The following is a 16,833-nucleotide window of genomic DNA, read 5'->3' as shown; positions in this document are numbered from 1 at the left end:
TAACAAGTAAAAGAGGCATTCCATTATGAAATGAAGAGACAGTGAGAGAAGGTCACACTGTAACACCTCCCTCCTCTCTAAGCAATTCAGTATGTTATAAAAAATTTTAAAGGTGTAGCCTAACTTATGAACAAGATGTATCACTTCACACACAGAAACCAAACAGGAGCACTCGACTGAACCTAAAAAAGCCAACATAATCACAAAGCAGAGTCCTGTAACTGAGGACTGGGTGACTGGATAACATGGGCTAAATGTCCCCTGTCCTTTGAGATCAGAAACACTATGTGGTTCACGAAGCCAGGATAGGACTCCTCTGCATGTGAAGATAAAGACCTGCAGACACTGAAGCCACCTGCAGGCTACACAGGAAGCCATCTCCAGGAGGAAACAGAGAGCTTCACAGAAGGGACCTGGTCAAAGGTGGTGGCTGCCCAGTAACTAGAAACACAGATTTCCAATACTACTACTATCTAAATCACCAACAAAATAACTGCTTTTAAGCCAGCACCTCCAGGATGAGGCACAAGAAAATATAAAACATTTACAGAGGGAGGAGTGAGCTCAGAAAGGAGACATGGAAAAAGTTCTTGCTCAATGAAAGGTATTGAGGTAAAGATTCACAGAGAAAAGTAGCTACAGGAAACACTGGCTGCTGCCCTCACTATTCCCACTGACAGTCTGTGTCCTGACACGGTAACCCTAGGCTATATTGAACTAAATCCTAGAGCCCAAAAGAACACTTCGGTCTACCAAGATGGCTCAGAGGGATGAAAGTACCTGCAGCCAAGCCTGACCATCTTAGCTCAATTCCTAAGACTCAGATGGGGGGGAGGACAGAATGTAGGCCATATTGTTTTTACACACACACACACACACACACACACACACACACCCCAAATAAAACTGTAACCTCAGGAAAGAAGACTTCCATCAGGCAGTGCAAAAGTGCAAAGTTCAATGTCACTTTCTATTAATGTATACCTACCAGAGATTTTGGCTTCCTAAATGTTAAGATAATCTTCAACTGTGACTTAAGGGGAGAAATGGTTTATCATGGTGGCTGAAAAAAATGTAATCAAAATAAAAAATCCAACCAAAGTTGCTGTTAGCCCTATAGTCCTGTAGAAATACCTTGCCAACCATTGCCTACAAACATCCTTGATTTAGTTACATTTCATCTCAGTTCAACATATTATTGACTTTTTTCTTCACACGAGATGCCTCTAGTCTTCCATTCAAGTATTTTGAATGGAAGTATACCATTCAAGTATTTTGCAAAAGGGGAGTCTCAACAACTCCAACTACAGAGAACCACTGTGGACTCTCAAGCCGGGGACCAAGGGGCAAAGACAGCAGTTACTACAACACAACATCAGTACTGGGCACACTGAAAACCCAGAGCTGAAGAAAGGATCTAGAATTTTGGGGCCCCCTGGGATGTCTAAGTACTTCCATGCCTAGTAACACCATGAAAAAGCACTGCGACCACCCCTGGAGTAACAAGGGGAAGGTAGCCAAGGGCTCAGACCCCTTAGCAACAGTGCACATCCACACTGCAGGCTGAACCCAGGGTAAAGTCCAGTATGGCAGATAGAACCTTATGCTGTGAAAGCCTCAGCAACAGGACAATAGCCTGTTCTGACAGTGCTCCTCCCAGCACGTTAGACTCCACAACCTGCTATCTTGAAGACTGGCAGAGTAGACAGTCTCAGACCAGAGAAGACCTAAGCAGAAGAGCAGACTACAGCTTAAGATAGGCCTCACTCCACACCTGGACCCAGCCAGCCAGCATCTGGATCAAAGATCAACCAACAACAGGCTAATCAACTACTTAAGCTATACTCCTTCAGAAGGGTAAGTCAGATACAGTCTATGTGTTTCCTGGGGAATTAAGCCCCAACTGCCCATAGCAGTTACCAGCCCACAAGCCTTTCTTATATTTTCTTATATTGGCTGTCTGTTTTTTTTTTCTTTTTTTGCCTTGAGTTTCACTCATTCATACTTAGCCTCTGGAAATGACACAAGCACCAGCTGGCTGGCATAGAGAAAATGTTCATGAAGCAAAACCCACAATGCTAACAATGCTAGCAAGAACAATACCCAATCCTTCTACTTACAGTCAGTTTTACTATGTAATTTTTATTTTTTTCTCTTAGTGTGTATGTATCGGGTGGGAGCGGGGGTAGGAGTACATACTAATGAGCAAGTGAGTGAACGAGTGGGTACATGTGTGCCACTGCACATGTGTGCCACCGCACACGTACGGAGGGCTATGCTGGCTACTGTGTCGACTTGGCTAGTCATTTTGGAGGAGATGGAATCCCAGTCGAGATAATGCCTCCACCAGACTGGCCTACAGGCAAGCTTGTGCTGCGTTTTGTTGACTGATGACTAACGTGGGTGGGCCTATCCCAGAGGGTGGTGCGGCCCATGGGTGGGTAGTCCTGAACAGTTTAAGAAAGCAGGCTGAACAAGCCATGAGGAACAGGTCAGGAAGCAGCACTCCTCCATGCCCTCTGCATCAGTTCCTGCCTTGAGTTTCTGCCTTGGTTTCCCTATAGGACAGACTATGATTGATTGTGATAGACTGTGTAATCGGAAATAAACATTTTTCTCTTATCAAAGCAATCAAAATTTAAACTAAGATAAGGTCAAAGGACTATTTTTAGAAGCGTCCATTCCCACCTCATCTCTTATTTCTGCAGTGTTGCTAACTGGCTCACAAGCTTCTCAACAGCTCTCCTGTCTCTGCTTCCCATTTCGCTTGGAATGATGGAATTATACATACCACCACATCCAATTTTACCTACTTTGTGGGGATCAAGTGCTTTTACCCTCTCTTTCTCTTGCCCTGCTAATCCCAATCTCCACTGACAACCACTGGTCACATGTGTCTCATCACCGACTAACATGGACTAGAGCACCAGTTGGTAAAGGTATATTCTTCGTGACTGGCTCTTTTCATTCAGGGTTTCTGGAATTCTTCCATGTTCTTCTGTGTCAGTACTTCATTTATTTTAATTACAAAAGTTTTAGTCTCCTAACAACGGACATTTAAGTTGCTTTGATAGTATCAGTTACGTTGCTACGAACGTTCTTTAACAAGCATTTTGTGGACGCGCTGTTTTGCTTCTCTTGAGTAATACCTAAAGCCATCTCAGACATACATTTAAGTTTATGAAGACCTGCCAGTGTGTTCTCAAAGTAGTTACAAGCAAGTGTTCTTAAACCTCAAAGATAAGCAATCTCTCCAGCCATGGTCTTGTTCTGTATCCCAGGCTGGCCTTACTTGTATCCCGGGCTGGCTTCAGAATGGCAATCTCTTTCTAGATTATAGAACTGCATCACCATGCCCACATCCACGGATCTCATTATGGTGTTGTCTGTTTACAAGAGTTCTTTTAACATACAATTCACATTGCATATAATTCACCCATTCAAAGTATCAGACTCATTGGATTTTTGATATATATATATATGTATATATTACAATGTTAATGTCTTAAATTGTGGTAAAATATCTGTAACATGAAACTTGCCACGTGGGCTACTTTTAAGTCTACAATTCAATGAGTTTATTTAATTCACAATTCAACAAGTTTAATTTCATTCGCAATTCAACAGCCATCACTACCACCTATTTCTAAAACTTAAACATCCAAACTTGCAATTCTGAATCTAAGGAGTTACTTATGTTTCTTGCTGCCCCAAACCTGACAGCCTCTAAATTCACTTCTCTATGAATCCGCCCTATGGTTCATCAGTGGAATCATATAAGGAAATCTTTTTACAGCTCCTTTAATATCTTGGTGATAATCTATGCTTAGCTTTTTGAGGAACCATCAAATGGGCTTCCATGCTGGCCACACCATTCTGCAGTCCCACCACCAGTGTTTAAGATTGCACTTAGGGCTGGGAATGTAACTCAGTAGCAGAATACTGACCTTACAAGTGCAAGGCCTAGGATTCAATACCCAAAAAACCATTCTAAAATGGGGTATCGGTTTCTATGTATCTTCACCGATGCTGTTCTTTCTCATTTTGGGTAACAGCCAACCAAAGGGGTATAAAGTGTCACCTTGCTGTGCTTTTCACACTGAGTGCTGAATAATGTTGATGATATTTATACATCTCTATTAAAGTACAAGAGGTTTTGCCCAATTTTTAAAAATGGACTATCTTTTTAGAGAATTGTAGAATACTTTATACATTCTGAAACAATCTTCTGTGAAATATATGTATTACAAATACCTTTAGTTTATGCCTGTTGTTTTGTCTTCTTAATGCTATCTTTTGATCAAGTGTTTAAGTCTAGCTGGATAAAGTATTTTGCTTAAATAGGATGTTATCCACATCTTAGATATGAGATGACGGCTTAGTGCCCGTCAGGGCTGTCAATGTGAGCAGAGTACAATGACATGAATGAAGACATAAACATAAAACCCATTTTTTTTGTGCTACTAAAAAGATTAATTTTTTAAGTCTGCCTAGGTCACAAGGATACTATTTTCCTTTAGATACTTCAGAATGCAGATCTACATTCCATGATAAATATCTTTCTGAATGGTCTGAGATGTAGGTCAAGGTTCATTTTGCTCTAATTAATACATAAATAGTTGTTCCCTCCCTGTTAACAGAGGGCTTTATGTTGATTTTGGTTTTAAATTTATAGATACTTTATATAGAAACTATAGCTAGAAATGGCTTTAATTTTTTCATACAAAATATTCAGCATTAAATATAATAAAAAAGGACCAAATGTTTAGACACACACACATACACACCAAAAAAAAACCCTAACAATAGAAAGTTATCAGGTTGAGTCTTTATAATCAATATGTTCAAGAATTAAATAATAACATCAATTTCAACAATATATAGGAATTAAAAACAAATATATTAATTCAAAAATATAATACTTAACCAAAAAATGACAGGTTTGATGAAGAAGATTAGCAAACTAGAAGGCAAGTTAAAAGAAAAACTTTAACAGAAATTAGAAAAAAAAATGTTTAAGAACTGGAAAGATCCTCTTGTAGTGTCTGGAGTTTAGGCCAGAAAACACTAGATTTGCCCTGACTACAAAAATACAGTTAAAAGCATCTGCTGCTCTGGAAGAGGACCTGAATTCAGTTCCTAGCACCAACATCAGATGGCTCACATGCCCAGTGTAACTGCACCTCCAGGAGACCCAATTCCCTCTTCTGGACTCCACAGCACCTATAGACACCTATAGACAGCAGTTCTCAACATGTGGATCACGACCCCTTTGGGGGTTGAAGGGCCATTTCAGAAGAGTCACATATCAGATATCCTGCATACTAAATCTCTACATTTATAATTGATAAAAGTAGCAAAATTACAGTTACAAAGTAGCAACAAAAATAATTTTATGGTTGGGGAGTCATCATAAAGAATGGCAGCATTAGGAAGGTTGAGAACCACTGCTAGACACACCAACAGTCTCTCTCTCTCTCTCTCTCTCTCTCTCTCTCTCTCTCTCTCGTCTCTCTCTCTCTCTCTCTCTCACACACACACACACACACACACACACACACACACAAACTGTTAATGTGGGGGACTGGAGAGATGGGTGCTCTTCCAGAATTCAACTCCCAATGCTCACATGGTAGCTCACAACCTTCTATAATGGGGTCTGATGCCCTCTTCTACTGTGGACTCAAATGCATAAATCTTTAAAAGTAAATAAATAAATAAGCAGAACGGGATTCAAGAACTCTGTACCAACACACAACTGCATCTCTCTACCTACTCGCCAAGTGCATCTTTTCTGATCTCCAAACTGCCTGAAGCAGGGTACACTGCGGCACAAGAACCGGAACCAGACCTAAGCATTCTCATGTGCACCCCAGCACGACAATCCAGTTGGTCTCTGAGCTCTGCTCAGTTAATCTGACAAATTCCTCAACATCTATCCTACCCTTCCCCACAACGTCCTAATCCGGGCACTTTTTTACTGGGAAAGCTGCTGAAAGATCCCCTGAACCTCATCCCTCTGCCTCTAGCTTCATCCTCTACTCCTCTTTCATCCCAAACAAGGGCAGTCAGAAAGACTTTCCTCAAAAACAGATTTTACCAAACCACTTCTTTTGACAAAACCATCAGTGGTTTCCCATAAGTCCTCTCAGAACAGATCAAGTCAAGAAAGCTATGAGCCTTAAACTTCTTAGCAAGTTACATAAAGGAAACCAATGTTTGAGTGGCTCCTCTGGCCCAGAGACATTATTATGTTGTTTCTCTGCAACTCCACAAATCAGTACATGGCCTTTTCACACTGTCTTCTCTGGGTAGCCCTAGAATCTCTAGTCATTTTACAGGTATGGGTGTTTTGCCTGTGTGTATGTCCCTGCATAGCATGTGCATGCCTGATACCTAGAGACCAGAAGGGGACATCAAATCCACCTCAAACCGGAGTTATAGATGGTTGTGTACCATCTTACGGGTTCTAAGACTCAAAAGCACTGGTCCTCTGGAAAAGCAGCAACTGCTCCTCACCACTGAACCATCTTCCCAGGCCTTCTCCTGGCTCCTCTGTGTGCGGCTCTACACTATGTTTACACAGCAACCCCCTAATGTGTTTGAAGAGAGGAATTACGTCATATTTGTTTCTGTACCCTCAGCCCCCTGCAAGGGCTGACCACAGTACTCACCATATGGTTAATGATCAAGGTGAAAGTTCCTAAATGATACAGACAGGCCCCAAGCATCACATCAACCAACGTTAGTTCCCAGAACTGATTGGCATCCTAACCACAAGGCCAACCAGCAGTACCTGGGGTCTTCAACACCTCTTAAAAACACACTCTTCTACTGTGTCTGTCTGCAGACAGGAAAGAGCTCAGACCAGCCTATTTTTTTTTGCTGTTGTTGGGTTTATTTGTTTTTGAGATGTGGAGGATGTCACAGCGCTGACTGATCCAGCCTTAATCTCAGAGATCCACCTGCCTCTGCCTCTTGAATGCTGAGACTGAAGGGCTGTGCCACATGACATGCCTGATAAGGCTATTTTTAGAGCCTACGTGCTTTCTTTCCACCGTGCTCTCTGCCCTTTGTGCACACTCTGAGCCTGCTTGTTATCTCCCTACAGGAGAGAACAAGGGCTCTGGGTCCTCTCACAATACTTGGTCCAAGGGAGACCATTACTGTTAAGAGAAAATACTAATGGTCTTTAGTACTAGGTGTCAGACACATCCTAAGGATGTAACTAACACGTATAACCTCATTAAACCCTCACTACCACTCAATTAGGGAGGTCCCAGAGAACCTTGTTTCCATTAAACAGACAGGGAAACTGCAGCACAAACTTACAATACTACAAAATCCATCAGGAGCTGACAGCCTGGCACTTCTGTTTAAACATGTTTATTTCATGTTTATTTCATCTCAGCACTGAAAACATGCGCCACATCTCCCATTTTGTAAGGCCAGAAATCGAAGGGTTAGAGGCAATGCTGAGCAGATGTCAAGAAGCCAGTCCAGATCTGCAGGCTCCTGGACATCTCTCCCTTTAACCCAGTGGTAGAAGCAAGCCTGAACACGCCTCTCCTGGCCACCGCCCTCAGGGCCGCGCCTGAGGAGCCGAACCAACAGCTTCTTCACTGCCAGCTTGGGGACCAGTGTTGCCATCGCCTGCCCTGTCTCAGAGCCTGGCCAAACCCTAGTCCAGAGCAGGCCTAGACGAACGCCACAGAGCCACAACCTGAGCGTGGGACGAGCCGGTCGAGCCCGCCGCCCCGCCTCGCCCGCAGCCCAGCCCAGCCCAGCCCAGCCCAGAGCCCGCCATGGTTCCTCTTCCTCCTAAGCAGCAGCCCCCGCGCAGTTACCGGTTACGCTGCTCCTTGAAGAGCGCCGTGAGCGCGCGCAGGGCCTCCAGGTCCTGGATGGGCGCTGGCATCATAATGCCCGACATCCGGGAGGGTGGCATCCTGGGCGCCGCCATCTTGCCACTCGCACTTCGGCCGAGCCTGACGAGGCAGAGAGAAGAGCAAGAGAAGGGGAGGCAGACGACAGCCGAGGAGCCGGAGACGCGGTCTGCACAGCTCTGGCTTCCGCAGCCCGCGTCACCCAGATCCCGTGCTGCTGCAAGGGAGAGCGCGCGAGACTAGCAGTCTTGCCTCAGGCGAAGAGGACAACGCGACGCGGCAAGAGGGGGAGGGGGCGGGGGCGGAAGTCCTGCCTGAGGGGAGGGGGCGCAGCGGAAGTCCTGCTCCTGCGTGGGGTGGGATGGGGGCGGTCTTCGGTCCCCCTGTGGGACGATGGCGGTAAAGCTCCCCACCACCCAGAGGACAGAATACTGAGATGAAGGGGTCGGGGAAGGGTGGGGGTGGGTGGGCTGTAGAGTGTCCTAGAGAATGAGTGTCTTATCAGGAACAGAAGCTCGCCATGAGGAAGGTTCCCTCTGGGGAAGGGATACCAGGCGGAAGCGGCACCCCTAGAATAATGGATGTTGTCTCTAAGAGACCTGGAAAGGAGGCCCCTGAGAGGAAGAGCAGGGAATTCTGACCAGAGGTGTCACCATGGGAGGGGACCTGGAGAGAAGACTTACCCTCGGGGATGTGTTGCTGGGCTAACTAGTTCCGTTGCAAGAAAACCTGGAATAGAGACTCCCTCCCGGGGAGGGAATGCTAGGTTGAGGTGTCCCTTTGAGGGAGACCTAAAATGGAGGTTCTCACATAGGGAAAAGATGCTGGATACCTAGAGCCATCGAAGAAGACCTTGGATAGAGGCTCCTCATGGGAGGAGGACGCTGATCAAAAACGTCCCCTTGGGAAAAACCAGGAAGGAGACTTGCCACAGGAGAGAATGCTGGGACGAAGTATCTCCAAGAGAGGTGTATTCGTTTCTTGTTGCACCATCAAAATACCGAACAAAAACAATTTTTAAAAGGATAGGTTTATTTTGGCTCACAGGTTGAGAGTACAAGCCAACATGGTGGGGACTTGTGGCACAGGACTTTAGGCTGCTGGTCACATTGCATCTATTAAGCCAGGAAACAGACATGGATGAATGCTTCTGCTATTCTGGCTTTCACTTTTCTTTTTTTTAATATATAGACCATATATATTACCACCCACATGTGGTACAGGTTTTCACACAGTTAATCTTCACAAACAATCCTTCACAAACATGCCCAGAAGCTTGCCTCTTTGGTGATTCTAAACCTTCTCAAATTGACCATTAATATTATAGGGGACCTGGAGAAGGAAGAGGGTGCTTGTCAGAAATATTCCCATATTGGGGCTGGAGAGCTTGCTCAGACATTAAGAGTACTTTCTATCTTCCAGGAGACCCGAGTTTTTGTTTCCCAGCATGTATATACAGGTGCCCTAGGGTTTTATTTCTCTGAAGAGACACCATGATCAAGGCAACTCTTACAAAGAAAACATTTATTTGGGACTGGCTTACAGTTTCAGAGGTTCAGTCCATTATCATCATGGTGGAAAGCATGGCAGCCAGCGCAGACACAGTGTTGGAGGAGCTGAGAGTTCTACATCTTAATCCAAATGCAGCCAGAAGGCAACTCGATTTCACAGGCAGCCAGGAGGCTCTCTTCCACACTGGGTGGAGCCTGAGCATAGGAGGCCCCAAAGCCTGACTCTACAGTGACACTCTTCCTCCATCAAGACCACCCCTCCTACAATAAGGCCACAACCTCCTCAGAGTGCTCCTCTCTGTGGTCTAGCATTCCAGTCACCACAGTGGGAGGGGAGGTCACAGCTACCTGTAATTCCAGCTCCAGGAGATCTGCAGGCACTCACATGGCATGCAATTACAGAGATACAGATTAAAATAAATATTTTTTAAAAACATATTCCCATAAAAGGCAACCTGGGACAGAAGGCAAAGAAACATAAAGTAGGCTTCCCTAGGAAGAGACACATTGGCCGGGGCCTGGGAGGGGAGGTCCCAGGCAAAAGGTCCCCAGAGAAGGTAGAAGACCTGGACCCTCACATTTAAGTGTTTTAATCCAGGCTCCTCCCTCAGGTCCCATAGCCTGTCACCAGTTGCTAAGTCTCAGACCCTGAAAGCTGGCTTCCTTGTGATGACCTACTGATAATACTGTCATTTGTCAAGTACTTAGAATGGTTCCTCAAGGTTTTTAAAACAGTTAAAGAGCCAACAAAAGAGCTGGCACTGCCAAACCTGATGACCCTGAGGCCACATGGTAGAAGAGAATCAATCCGACACATTGTCCTTTGACCTCCATTTCTGTACCTACACGCACACGCACACGCATGCACGCACACACACACACAATTAAAGTTGTTTTTGTCACTATTCTATTGCTATGAAGAGACACCATGGCCAAGGAAATGCTTATAAGAGGAACTATTTAATTTGAGCCTGGCTCGCAACTTCAGAGGGCTAGCCCATCCATGGTCATCATGGCAGGAAGCATGGCAGCAAGCAGGCATGGTGTTGAAGAAGTAGCCGAGCCTGATCCACAGGCAGAGAGAGACTGGGTCTGGCATGGGCTTTTGAACCCTCAAAGCCCACCCCAAAGTGACACACTTCCTCCAATAAGGCTACACCTACTAATCTTTCTAATCCTTTCAAATAACACCACTCCCTGGTGACTAAGCATTCAAATATATGAGCCTACAGGGGACATTCTTATTCAAACTATCACAGAAGTAAAAAGACTCACTTTACCAGCAGTAAGGCAATGTGTTTTTTCTAAAGGAAGTGGGTGTATTTCATCAGGATTGGCTGATGTTGGCAACCCATCTGTTTTCTTTCCACCACTCTCTCCTTGATTGTATTACATATACAACAATTATCAAACCCAGGACTGGGAACTAGACATACAAAGACTGGCAGAAGATGATCCAACCCTGAAGGAATTCACAGACTAGAGGGAGAGAAAAAGAGGCAAATGTACTGGAGTCCAGTTAATTGCTGTGATAGACAGCTCTACCACTGGTGTCACTTAACATTTGTAACTATAGCAACACTAAGGCTCAAGTACCATCAGTCTTTTCCACTTCCCTGGCTCCCCGTTCATCCGTTCCACAACTCTCACTATGTGACTGCTAGGTGCCAGGTATGAGATTGCCTGGCAGGCAGGCTCATGACAATTCAGAGTATTATTTGATGACAGACAGACAGGTATGATAGGATAGATACAACATATATGTATATAGATAGATAGTATATATATGTTTGTCTGTATAGATAGTGCATCCTTAAGCAGGTGGGCCTAGGTTCTATAAGAAAACAGACTGTATATATATATAAATGATTCTTCTCACATATGAAGGTCTTTACCCTTCACCTTTCCTGTATTCTACTGTAAACAGAAACTGCACTGCCTCTTCCGAAAATGTCCCCATCTTAGTTAGGGTTACTATTACAGCGATAAAACACTGTGACCAAAAGCGAGTTGGGAAGGAAAGGGTTTATTTGACTTATGTTCCCATATAACTGTCCCTCACTGAAGGAAATCAGAACAGGAATCCAAAGCAGGGCAGGAGGTGCTGCAGAGGCCATGGAGGAGGCTGTTTACTGGCTTGCTCCTCATGGCTTGTTCAGCCTGCTTTCTTACAGAGCCCAGGCCCACCTGCCCAAGGATGCACTGCCCACCGTGATCTGGGCCCTCCCATATCGATTGCTAATTTAAAAGATGCTCTGCCAGCTTGCCTACAGCTCAGTCTTATGGAGGCATTTTCTTAATTGAGGTTTCCTCCTCTCAGATGACTTTATCTTGTGTTAAGTTAACATAAAACTATTGTATATACACCCCCACTCTTCTACTTATTTATTTTCTGGAATATTGCTGTGGGCTCCTCATTTATCTCTTACTTATATTATAAATCTTTTTTTTTAACTTCTATTTTTCACTCTGTTCAAAACCTCTGATGGGTTTTCACTGTACTTGGGACTTTCTAAAAATTCAAATTCCCTAAACGGAATTTAGGTTTGCTTCCTCCCCACAACCCTCTATGGTCCCCTCGTCTCTGTTCCTCCTCCTCTGTTTTGATTCAGCCAAGTGGCCTCAGGAAAGTTGCCCTCTCCCACAGAACTCTGCACACTTGGTGCCTGTCACATAGGATACCTCCCCACAGATGACTGTATGGCATACTTTCTTCAACTATCTGCTCGAATACCTTCCTCTTTCCCTTCTCCCCACGCCACACTACCTGTATCTTTGCTTTCAGTTTTTTTATTTTTATTTTTTTACTTACATGTATGTATGTGAGCTTCCATGAGTTTATATACACCCTATAGGTACAGGAGCCTGAAGAGGCCAGAAGAGGGCATCAGCTACCCTGAAACTGGAGTGACAGGGTTTGTGAGCCACCATGCAGGTGCTGGGAACCGAACCCAGTCCTCTGAAAGAGCAGCATGCATTCCTAACCACTGAGACGTCTCTCCAGTCTCAAACGGTGGGCTGCCACTTCCTGCGTGTCTGTGTTACTGACATTTAAAGCTAGGGCCTTGTACTTCCTAGGTAAGTATCACTAAACTACCTGCCCTGCCCTGCCTCCAATCTCTTTGAAGAATGTCTGGCTCCCATATTGTACACTTAGACTTAAACTACTATGCTTCAGCCTCCCAGGGAGGCCAACACACCTAGCTCACATGATTTAATGAGCTTCTCCATCAGTTTGTTTAGAACTGTAATCCTTCACCCAACCCTGAGGCCAAGTAATCTTCTCTGCACACCTTTTCTATGACCAAACTCCACTTGAGGAAGAGAGGGTTTATTTGGTTCACAGGTTAGAGTTCATCATCACTGAAGCCTGAGGCAGGAACTGAAGCAAAGACCACAGAGGAGCATTGCTTCCTGGCCTGCTTTTCATGGCTTTCTCACCTTGCTTTCTTGTACAACCTAGGTTCCCCTGCTCAGAGACAGCGACGCCCACGGTGGACTGGCCCCTCCCACGTCAATCATGAATCAAGAAAAGGCCCACATAGTCTTACTGACTATGGCCAATCCAATGGAGGCAATTCCTCAGTTAAGGTTCCCTATACTGGGGGATTCTAACTTGTGTCACAAACCCTGCGTTTTGCACCACAGAGTTTACATACCAGTTTTTTAAAATTAATACTTATCTATTATGTTTACTTCTACAAAACAAGCTGCAAATGGGTAGAGATGCCTGTTTCTAACATCGTGTCACCAGCCCAGCACCTAGAAAAAGGCCCAGTATATGGTGCTGGATCAATAAATATTAATGACTGAAGAATATTTTATAATACATAATATTTTCCAAAAGGAAAAGAAAATGTTACATACTCCAAAGGATCATAGTCGTTGAAAGAGTTCAGGAGAAGGGGAAGAAGGAAAGGAAGTAAAAGAAAAAATACTTTAGAAAGCAAAATGACAGACCAAAAAAAAAAAAAAATACAAGTATGGGCAAGAAGAACAAAAGAAAGTTAAATCTGTCAGACAGCCTGTGGTATTGACTACCCAGAATCGATGGAAGAGCACAACCTTGACTGGATGGATGTAAGCAAGTTAATGTTTCACTTGGTTCAACGGCGTCTTTTACCGTTGTGTAACTGTTTGCCTGAGACAAACCCCGTGAGCAAGCCGCCACATTGAGATGTGACTTGTGACACATATTTGTATTGTGAGCCTGCTACACCAAAAAGAATCAGGAGCTTGAGTAATCAAGAAAAATAAGGAATGGAGTGTGAGAAGGAAGGAGGGGAGGAAGGGAGGAAATCAGAGATGAAAGTGAACGAAACATACAGCAAACAGACTTGGACCAGATGCATAGGGTTTTAGGGAGGGAAGGAGAGAGGCAGTAAGTGACCACTGAAGAGAACGGAAGATGTGCAGAAAAAAAAATAATAAACAAGAAAACTTCAGCTCCTGTATCACCCTAACTCACCCAGACTTTGTCTTCTGTTGCTGTGACGAACACCATAACCAGAGGCAACCTGGGGAGAAAGGCTTTGTTTCACCTTACGCTTTAGTCTGTCTACATAGAGAGACGTCCAGGAAGACACCTGGAGGCAGAAGCTGAAGCAGAGTCCATAAAGGAGTGATGCTTCCCAGCTTGCTTCCCCCCCACCCCCCCACCCCCACCCCCAGCTTGCTCAGCTAGCTTTCTTATATAGCCTAGGGCCCTGTGCATAGGAATGGTATCACCCATGGAGTACGGGGCCCTCCTGGATCAATCAACAATCAAGGAAATGCCCCACCAACATGTCCACGGGCCACTCTACAACTGAGATTGCCTCTTCCCCCGTGTGTCAGGACGACAGCGCTAATTGTGACATCTTTATTAACTCTTCTCACAAGAATTTCCACTGTGTATCAACATGAGACCCATGTGCCATCAGGAATTTCTCTAGCCACCAGATACCTGTCTGCTAGCTCTTTCTGTCCTAGTTAGCTTTGTCAACTCGACAGAGCCTAGAGTCACCTGAGAGAGAAGCCTTGACTGAGCCTAGGTCAGATGGGCTATGCACATGTCTGAGGGTCAAGGTCTTGATTGCTGGTTGGTACAAGAGGATCCAGCCTACTGTGGGCAGGTGAGCCAGGACTATGTAGGAAAGCAAAGCACAGACACGTAAGCAAGCCAGCAAACAGTGCTCTAAGTAGTGCTTCAAAGCCCGGCTCCAGGGTTTCTCTCTAGTGTGTGTAGTAGATGCTTACTCAGCTCTCCGCCCATTTAATCATTTTGTTTCTTCTTGCTGGATAGTTTCTTTGGGTCTGTCAACCAAGTAATTTACTCCAAGTACATAAATAAAAACTGAATAATAAACCTCTTTTTTTTTTTTTTTTGAGAGAGAGAGAGAGAGAGAGAGAGGGAGAGGGAGAGAGGGAGAGAGATGGAGAGAAGTATTGGATGGAAAGATGACTCAGCAGTTAAGAGAATCGGCTGCTCTTCCCATGGTTGTTCCCAGCACCCACAGGCAATTTACAACCATCTGTTACTCCAGTCCCAGAAGAACTGATGCCCTCTTCTGGCCTCTAGAGGTACTACACACACGACATAAACTAATACAATTAAAATCTTAAAAAAAAAAAAAACAGAAATTCCGGGAGATGGGGGCGGGGAGGAGGGGGGGATAGATAACACAGTAAGAATGTGCCAGGTAGAATTAAGAGAGCTAAAGCCAAGCCTAGAAGCAGTACTTAGCTCTAAACAGCAGCTTCAGCGAGCGCAGAGCAGAGTGGGCAAAACGAGACGAGACAATATTTATAGACACATCAGAATGAAACTGCAGAGAATGACAAAGACAACCTGATAAGCCACAGGAAACACACAGGTTCTTTTTTAAGGGAGTGACAATTTGAGTAGGCTGCATTTAAGGCAGAAGTACTAGAAACCAAAATATCACACCGAGAGCTTCCATGTGCTGTAAACCATAAATAACCACCAACAGACCCACGCGACAGGAAACAGGAGTGAAGACAATCCCAGCTGGAAGTAGCCAACTGAAGACCTGTGAGGACCGTTGGCAAACCATTAGCATCACAGGAAGGGACCAAGTGATGGATGGACAAACAAAACGCAGTATGTCCATGCAGCAGCATGCTGCTCGGGAATAAAAAGAAACAAAATGTCACCATAATGATGAGATCGAATCTGAAAATCAATAACGCAGAATAAAACGACTCAGACAGGAAGGACCGGTGCACTGTGGGATTTCACTGTACAAAGATGCAAGTGGTGAAAATCCCACACAATTCAGTTCATTGTGTGAAGTTATAGTGAAGTTACAGAATAAGGATGGAACTAGAGAGAGGCTAGAATGTGAAGAGCAAAGCCAGGCATGGTGGTACAATTTGTAATCCAGCACTTGGGAGGCTGAGGTTCGAAGGTACTGTGGGTTCAAGGCCAGCCTGCACTACATATATAGCAAGACTGTCCCAAAACAGTAGGAAGGGCAGCGTTTCAGGATCACAAAGCTGCTCTGCCATGATTGTGATAGCCGTTAACAGAAAATCGACCAAGCCATGCACTTTAAAAATGAGAACCTGGGGCTGGAGAGTTGGCTCAGTGGTTAAGAGCACTAACTGTTCTTCCAGAGGTCCTGAGTTCAATTCCCAGCAACCACATGGTAATGGGAACAACCATCTGTAATGGGATCCCATGCCTTCTTCTGGTGTGTCTGAAGACAGCTACAGTATACTCATATACATAAAATAATAATTCTTTTTAAAAAAAATGAGAATCTGATCTTACATAAATAATAGGTAGGGAAAAAAATCAGCAACAAAACATAGCTGGCCCTGGTATGTTACTAACAGATCTGCATTTTTGCTGTGAACAGCTTCCAGGCACTGACTAACAGACATTCCAACCCAGAATTCTCCGAGTAAACAGACATCTGAGAGGCAGATGATACTCACCTGGCCTTTTTGTCTGGACTCATTTCCCAAGTTGTAGGAAGAATGCTGTCACCAAGGACAACAGTGAGACAAACTGGGTGAGTCAGAGTCAGGGTCACAGGTAGCAAACTCGTGTGTCTGGAACTTCCCAAGCTAAGAGCTAAGCTGGCTAAGCCTCTGGAAGATTCGAGAGGCCAAGAAGAAGCTGTGTGAGTCTTAGGCTGAGTTTGAGCTGTGTGTGTACTGAGAACCCACTCATCCAGACAAAGATACCAGGGAGGAGTGGCAACCCTGGGCACTGTTGGAGATTACAGAGAACTAGAAGTCAGACTTCTAAACAGGTATAATAAAGATACATACAATGTGGATGGGCCTCAAAAACAGTGTGGTAAGGGAAATAAATCACAGCAAAGACTATTTCTATGGGATTTCTAGAAAGGAAAAGCTATACAGGCCAAAAACAAAAAAAAAACAAAACAACAACAACAAAAAAACAAAACTATATTTGCCTAGAG

General features: G+C 44.5%; 1 protein-coding gene across 1 annotated transcript in view; it reads right to left on the bottom strand.

Annotated features, from left to right (window-relative positions):
- The window catches only part of Atxn10 (ataxin 10), a 132,093-nt gene extending 123,923 nt beyond the window's left edge, over nt 1–8,170 (bottom strand). The window contains exon 1 of the mRNA XM_028788760.1: nt 7,848–8,170. Coding sequence (XP_028644593.1) covers nt 7,848–7,963 — 116 coding nt within the window. The 5' untranslated portion in view covers nt 7,964–8,170. The remainder of the gene's footprint in view (nt 1–7,847) is intronic.
- Between the last annotated feature and the right edge of the window lie 8,663 nt (nt 8,171–16,833).

The sequence above is a fragment of the Grammomys surdaster genome, unplaced genomic scaffold, assembly GCF_004785775.1.
Source record: "Grammomys surdaster isolate TR1022 unplaced genomic scaffold, NIH_TR_1.0 125767, whole genome shotgun sequence".
Classification (NCBI taxonomy): domain Eukaryota; kingdom Metazoa; phylum Chordata; class Mammalia; order Rodentia; family Muridae; genus Grammomys; species Grammomys surdaster.
The sequence above is the reverse complement of the archived record's forward strand: the minus strand, read 5'-3'. Positions and strand labels throughout refer to the sequence as shown.